Below are 17,101 nucleotides of genomic sequence, written 5' to 3' on the forward strand. Positions count from 1 at the left end.
GTGGTAACGGTCCATCACCGTGGGAGTGTAGAGGCAGGGCCCACTAGGTCCTCCCTGCAGGCCAGGCCCGCTCATCCAGTTATTGTGAAAGCCGGGGTGTGCGCGCGAAGGGTGGGAGGGTAGGGGTGAGGCAGCGGCAGCACTGACGCCTCGCAGGGCTGAGCAGCAACAGCATCTCCGCGCCGCGTTTCCGGAGACCCCGAGGGAGTCTGCGCGTGCGCAGAACGCGTCCCGGCAATTGTTCCTCCCACGGAGGCTGCCGAGCGCGCTCCCGCCGAGCCAAAGTACAAAGTGGGCTCCAGAGCGCGGGCGGCGCGGCGGCGCGCGCCAGGGGGCGGTCCTGCGCGGCCGGCCCCGCCCACTGCTCTCCTCCCAGTCTCCCCCGCGCTTCATGCACTAAGGTAGCCGCCGCCGCGTCCCCTCGCCGGCTCGCTGGTACCGGCAGTGCCATGGCGGCCTTCAGCAAGTACTTGACGGCGCGAAACTCCTCGCTGGCTGGTGCCGCGTTTCTGCTGCTCTGCCTGCTCCACAAGCGGCGCCGCGCCCTCGGCCTGCACGGGTAAGAAGGCCCGTAGCCGTGCAGCCTTCCCGGGCCGGAGCGGACGCTCCCCGCGCGCTCTCCCTCCCCGCCCGGCCGACAGGTCCCTTTGCCCGACGGGGTCAGGCGGAGAGAGGGCCGACAGCGACTGCCGTGGGGCTTCAATGTCAGGGTGTCCGCGAGTCCCCGCCGCGACGGCGTTGGTCCCAGCTGGCCTGTCCGGCGACCTTGCTTCACCCCGGGAGTGCGAATTTTTCTGCGCCCGCGGGCGAACCGGCGCCCAGCCAGTCCCCAGGCAGCAGCCTCCAGTTGGGGGTGGGAGGAGGACGCGGTGTGTCCCCCACCCCCTTCCCCACATCACCCCCTTCTGTGTCAACTTTCTGGGTGTGTTCTGGTATTGCCATCTCATCTCCAGACCGTGAAGGATTTGTTTTGGGGACGTGGATGTGTGATTGAGGATGGGGATTGGATTCGCCAGGCTGGAGGCTGGTGTTTAAGTCACTTGGACGAGGTTTGGCTCGATTTCCGACTAACTGGTATTGGAAGTCGCGAGGGTGGTTCCTATGAAACTATTCCCGGTCCACTTGGCAGGATTGCCGTCTAAAGTGGTGACCCCTTGAAGTCGGTGAACCCTTTGGTCGGTGAACGCCCTGCCATTTCATCCGGAAAGGCTGGATGGGTTCTGTCAGACTTAGAGGGGAATGTTTTCCTTCCTGGGCTCTGTAGGTGAAAGGTGTGAGTATGCTTTAGGTGAGGATCAAGCTCCTTTTTAATGACACGCCACTGCTTCCACCGCGGGAGAATTTCAGTGCTCAGATTTAACTTTGGGAGGTTATCAGTTCAGAGAAAGGAAAAAAGAGCGAGCTGAATTACGGTTGCGACATACAGGTATGTATGTCACATACATGCAATTTTTATTTGCTGGACAAGTGAAAGAGAAAAGGCTACTTCCCAAGCATTCTTGCCAGTCATTGAATATTTCGTATTAAGTCTTGACATACTACTTTCATGAATTTTATTTCATTCATTCCTCTGAGCAGGTACTGTTGCCTCCCGTGTTTGATTTGCCTACAATATCTAATTAGTAGTAAAATTTGGACTAAAACACAAGTAGGCTTCTAGTTTATAGTACCCTTTCCATTAAGTTCTTTCTAGCTGCCTTCTGTTTTTATCTTACTAGAGTCTGAAGTGATGATCTTTCTTTTCCTTCCTAAATCCATTTAACAGAGTTGAAAATGATTTGCAGCATAGTCTGGGCAATACAGCGCTTACTCATTTTTCTTCTACTCAGTTTGCTTTTAAAAGGATTAATTTGGGAAAATATAAAGCAAGTTTTTCTATTGGTTTGTATGAACTCCCAGTTGCCAATAGAAGTTACCTGGGAACATGCCAGTAGAAAGAAGATGTTAGGTCCTTTAACTTGAATTCTGTTTTTGCAAAGAAGTATTTCAGGGCATAGAACAGGTGTTTTAATATGGAGGAGGGGACTCGAGGACAGCCCTACCAGTTCTAGGTTACTTTTATGATTAAAAAAAAAAAACAAAAAAAAACTTCTTTACTGAAGTATCACATATTTATATGTATATGTGATATAGTATCACATACATGCCACATACATATAGTACTCATAGAGCTTGAAGAATTTTTACAAGTAGAACACACCCGTGTAATCAGCACCCAGATCAAGAAACAGAACATTATCAGCACCCCAGAAATTCTGCTCATGCCCCCATCCAGTCACAGTCCACCTAACTACTAAACCAATTTATAAGACCATAGATTATTGGTAAGGGAAATTTTAAACAGAATCTAATGGGAAATAGTAGCGATAGAAGTAAAATAATATAATAGAATTTGTCTTATTAAATAATTTTAGCTGCTCATTTGCCATTGTAAAATGCCTAAAAAAATTTTTTTTTGAGAAACGTTGTGAGCTTTTGTGGGGATTAAATTCTTTAGCAGGAGATGTACTGAACAAAAGATTATTATTAGTCTTTTGCATTGGGATGAGTGGGGAAATTCTCTATTTTACACAGTATTTTGTTGGAGGAGATTGCAGATTCTGAGCAGATAATCGTGAAGTTTAAATTGTTGAGATGAAATGATTGAACTATTTTGAAACCATTAAAAATGGTATTGAATGTATTTTTGTAGATATTGTACTTCCAGAATCTTACAGATATCTTTCAGTCACCTTTGGTATCACATTTTGAAGATTAGAAGATTCTAACTTTATATTTGACTGGGCTTTTGAATATCTTTGGTAACGGAACTAATTAATTTTAATATCTGGTGCTTAATTAAGGAAACTGGCTACTTGGCCTTCTTTTGTCTATGTTGTTAATAGTAGGTTGGTTTTAGAATATATATTCCTTAGAATTGGATAGGTAATAGAGCTAGTAAAATCACTTTAAAAGTTACAGTGTAACATTATTCCAAACATTAGGAGAACGAGTAATTAAATGTTCTGGGTTATTTTAAATTTTTGTTAATGTAATTTTTTCACTCAGTTAAATCTCATATATATGTGTGTGTGTTTCTGACCTTTTATTGTGGAAAATTTCACGCATATAAAAAGTAAATAGGATAATACAAGGATTGCCCAATACACTTTACCCAAGGGGAACCACAACATTCTATATTCTTGTTTCATCTATATCAACCTGCCTGTCACCCCTTATTTTTATAGGTTTTCTAGGTAAAATTTACACATTGAAATGTACAAATCTTAGTTATACATTTTTTAAATAAATGGATACACTATGTAACACATCCCTGTGACAAATTAGAACATTTCTATCTCCCCAGTAAGTTCCTTTGTATTCATTCCTAATCAGCTTGTATTCACTCCTGATTCCAGCACTGCTAAGCTAACTTTTTCACCTTAGTTTGCCTAATCTTACATTTTATTTTATTGTTTATGGGGAAAAGCAGAATCTTTTTACTCATGAATAAAGAGGGCTATTTAAAGGAAGTGTCTATTTCAGAATGTTATATTACTGTGCTGGGAGCTATAAGGTGTGTGTGTGTGTGTGTGTATATTACAAAAATATGTGACTTGTTTTTTCAGGGAGCTTACCTTCTTGTTAGGGAAAAGAAACTTAAAACACTGATAGCAGAATGAAATGTACAGGTAGACATGTCTTAGAATTTCTGAGAAAGACAAGATTAATGTGTTTGGGAAGGGTTGGGGAAGGCTTCATGAAGGATGTGTGTTAAGCCTAGAAAGGGGGTAGGAGTGGATAACTGGAATAAAGTGACTGTTACAGCACCCTTTATCAGATTTTTGTTGCATTTATGATAGGAAGAAACTTTGTGGTGCCCTTTCAATTCATCTTCCACTGCCACCAGAGCTCTTTTTAAGAAGCTCAGATATGATCATAATATTCCTTCATTAAAATCATTAATCTACTTTAAAATACAAACTTTCTTATTCATGATGTGGTCCTTGCCTACTTTTCCCACTCATCCAGCCATAAATGCTGGGATTACAGGCGTGAGCCACCTTGCCCAGCTGATAAACTTCTTTTTCTTCAAGACTCAGTCAGCACTTTATCTTAGGTGTTTTCTGTCTTTTTCTGATTTCCAAACTGATGTAAGTGTCCTCTGCTTTTATGATACTGTAGGCCAGGGGTCCCCAACCCCCGGGCTGTGGACTGGTACAGGTTGGTGGCCTGTTAGGACCCAGCCGCACAGCCTGTGCAAGCGAGCATTACCACCTGAGCTCCGCCTCCTGTCAGATCAGCAGGGACATTAGATTCTCATAGGAGCGTGAACCTATTGTGAACTGCACATGTGAGGGATCTAGGTTGCACACTTCTTATGAGAATCTAATGCCTGATGATCTGAGGTGAAACAGTTTCATCCTGAAACCATCCCCCACCTCAACCCCAATTTGTGGAAAAATTGTCTTCCACAAAACTGGTCCGTGGTGCCAAAAAGGTTGGAGACCACTGCTCTAGGCATCCCCTACTCTAGCACTTACCACTCTGTATTGTACTAGTTTGTTTTCTTGGCTTTTGCCTACATCAGATCCTGAGTTTCTTGAGGGCATGAACTGAGTCATCTTTAATTCCCTAGTTTGGCTATGTCGTGGGTTAAACAGTGTTTATAGAGAGGATAAATGACCTAGGATAGTTGAAGAACTTTTAAGGGTAATTGACAGGCAGTTGGAGATGCCTAGTACAAACATGAATAGAAACATTCTTTTCACAGAAGTAATAGTTGTGTACCTGAGCATATATAACCTGACCTGGGTAGTGGGAAATCAGTGGGCCAATTTTAGAAGGCAGGGAATGGTACCAGTCTATATAGCTATAGTATTTTATTATTTTTAAAAAACAGAACAGAACAAAGCAGTTTCTTTCGCCTCTTATCAATGCTTGTCAAATAAAGTTCGGATTTCTCATCTTGGATTTCAGAGCCTCCCTCAATCTGGTCTCACTTTACCTGGCTAATCTTATATGCCATTGCCTGCCAATGGGTACTCTCTGTTCCAAATAGGACAGTTTCTACACTGTTCTTTGAACTGGCCACACTCATTTTTGGCTTTGGAGTTTTATTCATGCTGTTACTCATACCTGGAATATCTTTCTATGATATCCCTGTTCTCCAACTCTTGTCATCCTTGAAGGGTTAGGTCAGGGTCACCCCATCCATAAAGTGTTATTTAACTACTCCAGATGATCTAAGTGATGATCACCTCTTTTAAAATTTCTGAAGCATGCATTTAAATACCTTTATTGTTTTATGTATTCATTGCTTGACTGGGTATAATCTAGCTAGGTATACCAAAGTCCACCTGCTTATGGGGTGATTTTCCTGCTTTTAAAAGCCCCCATCTATAAATGGTGGGAACACAGTTTCCTCTCCTAAATATTTCTGAGGAATTTCAGGGAGCTTGTGTTTCTCTTAGTGACACCTTACTTCGCTTCCTTTGGAGCACTTTCTGCTCTATTTTAGAAGGTACTTACATCTTGTCTCTTGAGCCTGTCTTTTTGGTGTCTGCCTTGATTTCTCTAAAGAATCAATCACAAAGCAGATATTTATAGTAGGGCTTTATTGAAAATTTGGGAAGAGTGGTAGGGATTATATCCCAGCATAGTGAACAGCTTAAAATGCTTTTATTTAGAAGTTTCTTGGACATTCCCACTGCTGGAAATTTCTTGACTTTTTTTTTTTTTGTCCTGAGTCTCAGCCCTGTTGCCTGCTGCTGGGCCTTTCATTACCCATTGGGTATCCTTACATCTCTAGCTTCTTACTCCCTGCACTACCTTACTGCTAACCCCTCTACAACTTAACTGCAAACTTCAAAATTCAGCTTTCCTTCCTTAAATCTGCCCCATTCAAATCAAGCTCTAGAAGGGGCTGGCTTTGCTTTTCTCAGTTTCACAGGCATACTGGGTGTTTTGCAAAGTACAAGCATGAATCATGTGAGGGGCTAGAGCGGCTTGAGACCCTTAACGGTTACCCATGAGTAGATGTTATATGGCCCCGTTTGGATCCTCAAAGTAAAAAAGAGATGTTTAAGCAACCTTGGATGGAAAAAAAAGCATTAAAGAATTTGCCAGCCAAAGTAGCTGTGTACTGAACCCGACTGAGGCAGATCAGGCCCAGAGCAGTGTTCTGAGAACTATGTAGCTATCTGTGGTCTGCTAGGGGGAACTGAGTACAGATTGTTTAATTAATTATATGTCCCCGTTACTGGCACATTCACATCCTTGGGTAGGCATTCTATTTCAAGGCTTTTGCACTTGCTGTTTCCCCTGCCCGAAGTGCTCTTTCCTTAGATACTCACTTGCTTACTCTCCCTGCTCTTTCAGTCTTTTTTCAGACATCCTTTTAGTGAGACCTTCTATTGCCATTCGATTTATTTTTATTTATTTATTTATTTTGAGACGGGGTCTCACTCTGTCACCCATGCTGGAGTGTAATGGTACCATCTTGGCTCATTGCAACCTTTGCCTCCCAGGCTCAAACAATCCTCTTACCTCAGCCTCCCAAGTAGCCAGGACTACAGCCACATGCCACCACACCTGGCTAATATTTTTTGTAGAGACGAGGTCACATTATGTTGCCCAGGCTGGTCTCGAACTCCTAGGCTCAAGCGATTCTCCCACCTCAGCCTCCCAAAGTGTTGGGATTACAGGCAAGCGCCATTGTGCCTGGCCCTTGCCACTCAAATTAAAATAGCATCCTGTCTACCTTCCTGGCTTTACTTTTGTCCTTAGCACTTATCACTATAAAATATGCTATGTATTTTACATATTTATCTTGTCTGTTGTATATGTTTGCAGTATATACATACTGCTAGCATTTAAGTTCCACAAAGGCAAGAATTTTCGTCTATTTTATTCACAGTTATAGCCCCAGTGGCTAGAACTGTGGCTGGAATATATAGTAGACACTCATATTTGTTTGACTCTACAACAACAAATGAGATTCTCATTTCTTGGGGGCTGTGGTTACTATTGTTTTAAATAACACATTCTTTTTGCTACAAATGTAAATGTTGTCTTTAGTATATTTATGAGCTCTTTAGGAGCTGGACCACTTATACCCCCTATATGTACAGGTAAACAAGTCTCAGAAACTTAAAAAAATGCTATCATTATCATCACCTGCTTTTGACAGTTAATACAGTGTAAATATTAAAGACAATTTAAGAAAATTAAAAATCATACTGTTATAACCATAATACAAATCTTGTTTTATTTTTGTTTCCTTTTATTCTGTATTTATGGTATTTATGTGCATTTTTACGTAATTATAACGTACGTTTTGCTATTTTCATTTAAAGCATACCTCTTTCCTATATTTCCCTATACATGACCATCATAACTATACTTTTAAAGAAATACATAAATATTCCCCTGTGTGGCAATATCTTAGTTTATTTTACTGTTAGCTATTGAGCATCTAGACTGCCTCTGGAATTTTTATGGATTATACTGTGTATTTTTACAAGTGAACATTTTCATCTCTGCTGAATAACTTCCTTGGAATAAATTGCCAGAAATAGGATTAATGAATGGAGGCTTATGAATTTCCTTAGTGTTTGTGGAAACTGTGGGCATTCTTAAACTACACAGGTTGATGTATTACTTTTCATGAGTTGTGCCAATTTGCAGTACTATGAATGAATGCTAACTTAATTACCTACTCATAATTAGGGGATATTTAAATTTTTTTCTACTTTACAGTTGCAAAATAGTCTTGAAAGATTATTTTAATTTGCACGTATTTTATAATTTGCAAAAATGAACATTTTTATATGCAGCAACTTGATCTTTATTATGGAGGCAGTTTGGCATAGTGTTAAAGAATAGTCTTTAGAGTCAGATACAGGTTCAATTTTTCCGTTAGCCATTTGTCAGATCTGTGACCTTGGTCAATTTACTTAACCTCTCTGAACCTCAGTAGAACAGGGATACTAGTATTTACTCACTCACTCACTCAGCAGTTAAGTGAGGATTAATGGAGAAAACGTTTTAACCCAGTGCTCAGTAAATAAAAGGTAGCTCTCATTCCTATGCTTGCTAAAAGAAAACTAAAAGGACAACAAAACATACCATTGTTAGCTTCTTAAAAACTCCCGAGCCTTCCTAATTTCCTCAGATATACCCATGAAAATCTCCCGAAAGAAGCCTTTTTCAATTGATAGAATCATTTACTTTCAGAGTTGGAAAGTATCTTAAGTTAGTTTTATGTGACATGGTTTTAGGTGTCTGTATTTTTTCGGTTGCTGCTTCCTGAATATGACAGTCTTTATTTCTCCACCTTTTAAAGAGGCAGTGCTAAATGGAATTCAGCATTCAAAGTGTCTTCTCACTGGCACACTAGAAGAGAACTGTGACCTGCCTTGTGCTAAGCTTTCATTAAAGATCCTAAGATGTTAAGCTTTCATTAAAATAGCATGAAGTTACATTCATTTTTGTGACTCTTAAATATTTTTCACCTGTATTTAGCTTACACAATGGTTTTCCCTTCTTTCCCCCTCCTCACCTTGATGTGTTTGATTTTTTTTTTTTTTTTGAGATGGAGTCCCGCTGTGTCACCCAGGCAGGAGTGCAGTGGTGCAATTTTGGCTTACCACAACCTCCGACTCCAGGTTTAAGTGATTCTCTTGCCTCACTCTCCTGAGTAGCTGGGATTACAGGCACCCGCCACCACACCCAGCTAATTTTTTTGTATTTTTAGTAGAAATGGGGTTTCGCCATGTTGGTCAGGCTGGTCTTGAACTCCTGACCTCAGGTGATCTGCCCACCTCGGCCTCCCAAAGTGCTGGGATTACAGGTGAGAGCAGCCACCTCCAGCCTGATTTCTTTTTTTTTTTTAAACCTGGGTGCAGGTCTTCATACTTATTTTTGGTTGGGCATATTACTTCTTCCCTCTGAAACTTTTTGATCTGCACAATTAATTACTATTCCTTCTGTATGTTTTCCTAACAAACTTAAAAAACTGATTGGACAGGACTGAGTATAGAACAGTATGTTTACACCACTGTAATCTTTCTATTAATTGACACCCTTTGGTTATTGTATTGGCTCTCATTTTTAACTTACCAGCATCTTTTCACACATTTCCTTCTGGTAGTAGACCTGGCATTCTGACAGTATCCATAACCTGATCCATACTGGGCCAGAGTCCTCTTTTGGGATGTTTCTGCTGGAGCTGGTGTGGGGAAGGGTCTTTCTTTCCTGTCATAGAGGTGTGAAGATCGACCCTAGAACTGTATGTAGCCTTGGTCTCTTACATGGAAAGGGCAGAAACCCTGATTTTGTTCATCATCAAATGCTTTGTAGCATAGTGAACAAAATTTACAGAAATTTCGTGATCCCTTTCAAAGAAAAGAATGACCTTAGTCTGACATAGTTTTTTGGTGAATTCATATTTTGTCCTAAAAGTTACCACTTCCTTCTAAGTACCCATGCCATACTGCCTATTTAGACAAGTAAGTTGTAATTTTTTTCCCAGAATCAACATCACACTCATCCATGACCTGATGAATATCATCACCTTCTAATCTGTTTCAATGTAATATGAATTTGAATTATGAAGGAGAAAGATAGTATCTTCCTACATTTTCTTTGGAATTATATCTACTAAATTAAGTAAAATTTTATGGGAAATGGTATTTCACTATGTTGACCAGGCTAGTCTCGAATTTCTGGTCTCCAAGCTATCTCCCGCCTTGTTCCCCCAAAAGTATCAGGATTACAGGCATGAGCCACTGTGCTCGGCCCTGTTAGTTCTTTTAGAAAGATTTTTATGTAACTGTTGTTTAAAATGGCATTTATATTATTTCTACAGAAAATTAGGCATCAGGCCCTTGCTTAAAAACATGACTTTCATCATAACATTCTTTTTAAGAGTAAGTCACTTTTGTTTTAGGCATCTCTGTCAAGAATATAGCCTTCTATAAACTTAAGGATAAAATTCTTTGGATAACTGCTATTTATGTAATACAGTGGAACTATTATAAATATTAAGATGGTTTGCAGCCTTCTTAGGTAAAACAGGAGTATGCTAAAAGGTGTTTTGTTTGTTTATTTTTTGTGGGTTTTTTTTTTTTTTTGCCACAAGATTGAGAAATGGAAAAGTGTGTTTTTTAAACACACCTTTCTCATCAGTTTGCTAGATTAGCAGGCCCAAGTGAATGCAGTTAAGTTAATAAAGTATAAAATTGAAAATAAAGCTCATCAAAGCATAATCAGCTAGTTTGATATCTGTAAATAGATGTAGCCGTCTCGCCACTATAATGGTACTATAATAATTGACATAAAAGTGGATTATATGATTTACTCTATGCTTAAATTATTTTGACTTTAATATTTTATTAATACATTTATTGGCATTAAAAAGCACTGTGTAGAAGGAGGCAACTGCTCTAGGTAAATAATAATTTAGTCAGCATGTTATGTTTATAATGTATCACTGCATGTCACTATTCTAAAAATATACAGCTTCTTAAATGTATGAAGCAAGCAACATGAGACATAGTACGATATGGTCTGGCTGTGTTGTGGGAGGGACTGGTGGGAGGTAATTGAATCATGGGGGCAGGTCTTTCCCATGCTGTTCTCATGATAGTGAACGGTTTTATAAAGAGGAGTTCTCCTGTACGAGCTCTTTTTGCCTGCCACCATCCACGTAAGATGTGACTTGCTCCTCTTTGCCTTCCACCACCATTGTGAGGCCTCCTCAGCCATGTGGAACTGTGAGTCCAATTGAACCTCTTTTTTTGTAAATTGCCCAGTCTCGGGTATGTCTTTATCAGCAGCATGAAAACAGACTAATACAGAAAATTAGTACAAGTAGAATGGGGCATTGCTGAAAAGATACCTGAAAATGTGGAAGCGACTTTGAAACTGGGTAACAGGCAGAGGTTGGAACAATTTGGGTGGCTCAGAAGAAGATAGGAAAATGTGGGAAATTTGGAACTCCCTAGAGTCTCGCTGAATGGCTTTGACAAAAATGCTGATAGTGATATGAACAATAAGGTCCAGGCTGAGGTAGTCTCAGATGGAGATGAGGAACTTGTTGGGAACTGGAGCAAAGGTGACTCTCGTTATGTTTTAGCAAACAAGACTGTCAGCATTTTGACCCTGCCTTAGAGATTTGTGGGACTTTGAACTTGAGAGAGATGATTTAGGGTGTTTGGCAGAAGAAATTTCTAAGCAGCAAAGCATTCAAGAGGTGGCTTGGGTGCTGTTAAAGGCATTCAGTTTTATAAGGGAAGCAGAGCATATAAGTTCAGAAAATTTGCAGCCTGACAATACCATAGAAAAGAAAAATCCATTTTCTGAGGGGAAATGTAAGCCAGCTGCAGAAATTTGCATCAGTAATGAGGAGCCGAATGTTAATCATCAAGACAATGGGGAAAATGTCTCCAGGGCATGTCAGAGACCTTTGTGGCAGCTCCTCCCATCACAGACCTGGAGGTTTAGGAGGAAAAATTGGTTTCGTGGGTCAGTCCCAGGGTCCCTTTGCTGTGTGCAGTCTAGGGACTTGGTGCCCTGCATCCCAGCCACTCCAGCTGTGACTAAAAGGGGCCAAGGTATAGCTCAGGCTGTGGCTTCAGAGGGTGTAAGCCCCAAGCCTTGGCAGCTTCTATGTGGTGTTGAGCCTACGAGTGCACAGAAGTCAAGAATTGGGGTTTGGGAACCTCTGCCTAGATGTCAGAGGATGTATGGAAATGCCTGGATGCCCATGCAGAAGTTTGCTGCAGGGGTGGGGCCCACACGGACAACCTCTGCCAGGGCAGTGTGGAAGGGAAACGTCCTGAGGTTGGAGCCCCCACACAGAATCCCTGCTGGGGCACCACCTAGTGGAGCCATGATAAGAGGGCCACTGTCCTCCAGACCCCAGAAGGGTAGATCCACCGGCAGCTTGTACTATGCGCCTGGAAAAACTGCAAACATTCAACGCCAGCCCGTGAAAGCAGCCAGGAGGGAGGCTGTACCCTGCAAAGCCACAGGGGCAGAGCTGCCCAAGACCATGGGAACCCACCTCTTGCATCAGTGTGACCTGTATGTGAGACATGGAGTCAAAGGAGATAATTTTAGAGCTTTAAGATATGATGGCCCTGCCAGATTCTGAACTTGTGTGGGGCCTGTAGCCCCTTTGTTTTGACCAATTTCTCCCATTTGGAATGGCTGTATTTACCCAATGCCTGTACCCTCATTGTATCTAGGAAGTAACTAACTTGCTTTTGAATTTACAGGCTCGTGGGCAGGTCTTGGATGAGACTTTGGACTGTGGACTTTTGAGTTAATGCTGAAATGAATTAAGACTTTGGGGGACTGTTGGGAAGGCATGATTGGTTTTGAAATGTGAGGACATGAGATTTGGGAGGGACTGGGGCAGAATGATTGGTTTGGCTGTGTCCCCCTAAATCTCATCTTGAATTCCCAGTGTTGTAGGAGGGACAGGTGGGAGATAATTGAATCATGGGAGCAGGTCTTTCCTGTGCTGTTCTAGTGATAGTGAATAAGTCTCATGTGATATGATGGTTTTATAAAGATGAGTTCCCCTACACAAGCTGTTTTTGCATGCCACCCTCCACGTAAGGTGTGACTTGCTCCTCCTTGCCTTCCACCATGATTGTGAGGCCTCCCCAGCCACATGGAACTGTGAGTCCAATTAAACCTCTTTCTTTTTTAGATTGCCCAGTCTTAGGTATGTTTTTATCAGCAGTGTGAAAACAGGCTAACATAGTGTCTCAGAGGATAAGGACAACAATTCTGTAAACTTTTGTTAATTTAATGAGTAGGCCTACATGTAAAAAGCTGTTTTAAAATTAAATATGACTTTAATTTTAAAAATTAAACATTTTTGCGTTATCAAAGTTAAATATACACCATGGAAATTTGAATAACTAGAAGAAAGAAGGGAGAATACACCTTTTCTTTTTTTATTATTTTTTTAATTTTTATTTATTTATTTTTATTATTATACTTTAGGTTTTAGAGTACACGTGCACAATGTGCAGGTTTGTTACATATGTATCCATGTGCCATGTTGATTTGCTGCACCCATTAACTCGTCATTTAGCATTAGGTATATCTCCTAATGCTGTCCCTCCCCCCACCCCACAACAGTCCCTGGAGTGTGATGTTCCCTTTCCTTTGTCCATGAGTTCTCATTGTTCAATTCCCACCTATGAGTGAGAACATGCGGTGTTTGGTTTTTTGTCCTTGCGATAGTTTACTGAGAATGATGTTTTCCAGTTTCATCCATGTCCCTACAAAGGACATGAACTCATCATTTTTTATGGCTGCATAGTATTCCATGGTGTATATGTGCCACATTTTCTTAATCCAGTCTATCGTTGTTGGACATTTGGGTTGGTTCCAACTCTTTGCTATTGTGAATAGTGCCACAATAAACATACGTGTGCATGTGTCTTTATAGCAGCATGATTTATAGTCCTTTGGGTATATACCCAGTAATGAGATGGCTGGGTCAAATGGTATTTCTAGTTCTAGATCCCTGAGGAATCGCCACACTGACTTCCACAATGTTTGAACTAGTTTACAGTCCCACCAACAGTGTAAAAGTGTTCCTATTTCTCCACATCCTCTCCAGCACCTGTTGTTTCCTGATTTTTTAATGATGGCCATTCTAACTGGTGTGAGATGGTATCTCACTGTGGTTTTGATTTGCATTTCTCTGATGGCCAGTGATGAGGAGCATTTCTTCATGTGTTTTTTGGCTGCATAAATGTCTTCTTTTGAGAAGTGTCTATTCATGTCCTTCGACCACTTTTTGATAGGGTTGTTTGTTTTTTCCTTGTAAATTTGTTTGAGTTCATTGTAGATTCTGGATATTAGCCCTTTGTCAGATGAGTAGGTTGCAAAAATTTTCTCCCATTCTGTAGGTTGCCTGTTCACTCTGATGGTAGTTTCTTTTGCTGTGCAGAAGCTCTTTAGTTTAATGAGATCCCATTTGTCAATTTTGGCTTTTGTTGCCATTGCTTTTGGTGTTTTAGACATGAAGTCCTTGCCCATGCTTATGTCCTGAATGGAGAATACACCTTTTCTAACATTTATCATTAATGTCATATTTTATTGATTCTAAGATGCACTTTTTTTACATTTTAGCATCTCTGTTCACATTTTAACTTCTCTGAAATTTGGATGCAACTTACAATGATGGCATTTGGCTAAAATCATATTAGCATATTGGTGCATTTCCTTTTTACTATGCATACTTTTATCTTGCCTACAAAAATACTGCATATCAGCTTGCATGAAACTCAAACATCTGACTATAAATTCATTGTTGTTGCCATTCTTCAGTTTATCTTGGAGGTGTGGCTAAAAAAATGCGAAAAAGAATTTTAGATAAAATCAGATTTTTTCCTCTTTCCAGAATGAGGGGTGGAGGAAGTAGCTTGGCCTGAGATAGGCAGGTGGAAATGAATGAACTACTCAAAAAAAAAAAGAACCCAAAGATCATGCCACCAAGTCAAAGTTGAGTGCTCGCTATGTACCAGATGCTGGGTTTTCAGATGTTAAGCTAAAAAGTAAATTAGACAAGAGTTTTGCTGTTGAGATACTCATAGACTATTGAAAGAGAGAATGTTGTATCTTAACATTTTATACCAAATTTCTAGTTCAAAAAAAACCAACAAAACATTCCCTGATAATATTTTATTTAAAATATGGTTTGTTGTTGCTTTTTGAGACAGGCTTACTCTGTGGCCCGGGCTGGAGTACATGGTGCCATCATGGCTCACTGCAGCCTTGACTTCCTGGGCTCAAGTGATCCTCCCACCTCAGCCTCCTGAGTAGCTGGGACTATAGGTGTGCACCACCATGCCTGGCTAATTTTTAATTTTTTTGTAGAGATAGGGTCCCAAAGTGTTAGGACGATATAGGCGTGAACTACCATGCCTGGACTAAAACATAGTTCTTTATTTACCTATGAATACAGTTATGTTGCATCAGGAAATTAGATTTAAGATATTTTCAACTGTAGGACTCATGTGACTTTTTACCCCACCAACAATGCCCAAGATATGTTGTTTAGTAAAGAGGTGGGGTGGAGGAAGCAAGCATAAGACAGACTAAATGAGGTGATCCCATTTCTTAAGTATCATATAATTTCTAATTTAACTGTTACTGGATGAATACATTTCTGTATGTATTTTATGACTGGTTCAAGAAAATATCTATTCTCTCTTCCCCCACTGGAGGAAACATAAATGTTAGAGGAAATAATAACATTTATCCAGTACGTTCTGTTGAGTGCTATATGTCAATAGGCTAGGCTTTGAGATACCAAACTAAATAAACGTTATTTCTGACTCCAGTCCTGTGGCACTATTACTACAAATGCATAGGAAATTTGTACAACTGTATGACTAGACCTGTGGTAGGAACACAGTTTAATTCTTCTGGTTGTTACCTGGGAGGGTTTCACATTTGAGCTTGACCTTAATAAATACATAGTGTTTTGCTAAGGGGTAAAAGGCATTCCAGGTAGGGAAAACAGCTTGCGCAAAGGCATGGAGTTAATGGAGTTATATTTGAGAAGGAACTGCAAGGAGACAAAGCTGGAGATACTACTATAAATAAAGTATTTATTGAACACTTAACCATATTTTAGACATTGTTCTAAATGTTTTACATTTATTCCTGACAACAGTCTTTTGAAATAATTATTTTTATTGTCTTCATTTTACAGGTGAGGAATAAGAAAAGTAAAAATGGTATCTAATTATGAGAGTCCTTAAGTTTGAATTAACCATATGGAAGGTAAAAGGCAGAATAAAACATTTAAATCAAAGTCTTTCAAATGAATTTAGATTCAAAGAACTCAGGAATCATTCAGGGGTTAAAAAAGGTTTTATATTAAATTACAAAATGAAGTTCATTATTAAAATTCTATTTGCTATATTAAGTCGTGCATTGCTTAACAATGGAGATATGTTCTGAGAAATGCATTGTTAGGCAATTTTTTTTTCTTTTTCTTTTTGAGACGGAGTCTCGCTCTGTTGCTCAGACTAGAGTGCAGTGGCACTATTTCGGCTCACTGCAACCTCTGCCTCCTGGGTTCAAGCGATTCTCCTGCCTCAGCCTCCTGAGTAACTGGGATTACAGGCGTGCACCACCACCACGCTCAGCTAATTTTTGTATTTTCAGTAGAGACAAGGTTTCACCCTGTTGGTCAGGCTGGTCTCGAACTCCTGACCTCGTGATCCACCCACCTTGGCCTCCCAAAGTGCTGGGATTACAGGCGTGAACCACCACTCCCAGCCTTTTTTTTCCAGACAGAGTTTTTGCTCTCGTTGCCCAGGGTGGAATGCAGTGGCCCGATCTCAGCTCACTGCAACCTCTACCTCCCGAGTTCAAGCGATTCTCCTGCCTCAGCCTCCTGAGTAGCTGGGATTACAGGCATGCGCCACCATGAGCAGCTAAGGTCTGAAACTCCCGACCTCAGGTGATCTGCCTGCCTCAGCCTCCCAAAGTGCTGGGATTACAGGTGTGAGCCACCACGCCCGGCCCGGTTAGGCAATTTTATTGTGTGAACATCATAGAGTGCACTTATACAAACCTAGATGCTATATACACACCCAAGCTGTATGGTATATGGTATAGTCTATTGCTTCTAGGCTACAAACCTGTACCTCATGTTACTGTACTGAATACTATAGGCAGTTGTAACACAATGGTCAGTATTTTTTTTTTGTCTAAGCATGTCTTTTTTTTTAGACAGGGTCTGGCTCTGTTGCCTAGGCGTTAGTGCAGCGGCATAGTCTTGGCTCACTGCAACCTCCACCTCTCAGGCGCAAGTGCTTCTCCTGCCTCAGCCTCCCTTGTAGCTGGGACTACAGGCGTGGGCCACCATACCCTGCTAATTTTTTTTTTTTTTTTCCAGTTGAGACGGGGTTTTGCCATGTTGGCCAGGCTAGTCTTGAACTCCTGGCCTCAAGTGATCCGCCCACTTTGGCCTCCCAAAGTGCTGGGATTACGGGTGTGAGCCACTGCTCCCAGCCTCTAAACATGTCTTAACATAGAAAAGGTACAGTAAAAATATGGTATAAAAGATAAAAAA

At 40.9% G+C, this 17,101-nt stretch overlaps 1 protein-coding gene across 3 annotated transcripts in view; it reads left to right on the forward strand.

Annotated features, from left to right (window-relative positions):
• The first annotated feature begins 227 nt into the window (after window positions 1–227).
• Window positions 228–17,101, forward strand: part of ABCD3 (ATP binding cassette subfamily D member 3) — a 98,556-nt gene continuing 81,682 nt past the window's right edge. For 2 of the 3 annotated variants that reach the window (XM_063624328.1, XM_063624330.1), the window contains exon 1: window positions 364–559. In XM_063624328.1, coding sequence (XP_063480398.1) covers window positions 450–559 — 110 coding nt within the window. In that variant the 5' untranslated portion in view covers window positions 364–449. Of the gene's footprint in view, window positions 560–17,101 lie in introns of all 3 variants that reach the window. The other variant, XM_063624327.1, reaches the window with a different exon arrangement.

This window comes from Symphalangus syndactylus, chromosome 12 (genome assembly GCF_028878055.3).
Source record: "Symphalangus syndactylus isolate Jambi chromosome 12, NHGRI_mSymSyn1-v2.1_pri, whole genome shotgun sequence".
Lineage (NCBI taxonomy): Eukaryota > Metazoa > Chordata > Mammalia > Primates > Hylobatidae > Symphalangus > Symphalangus syndactylus.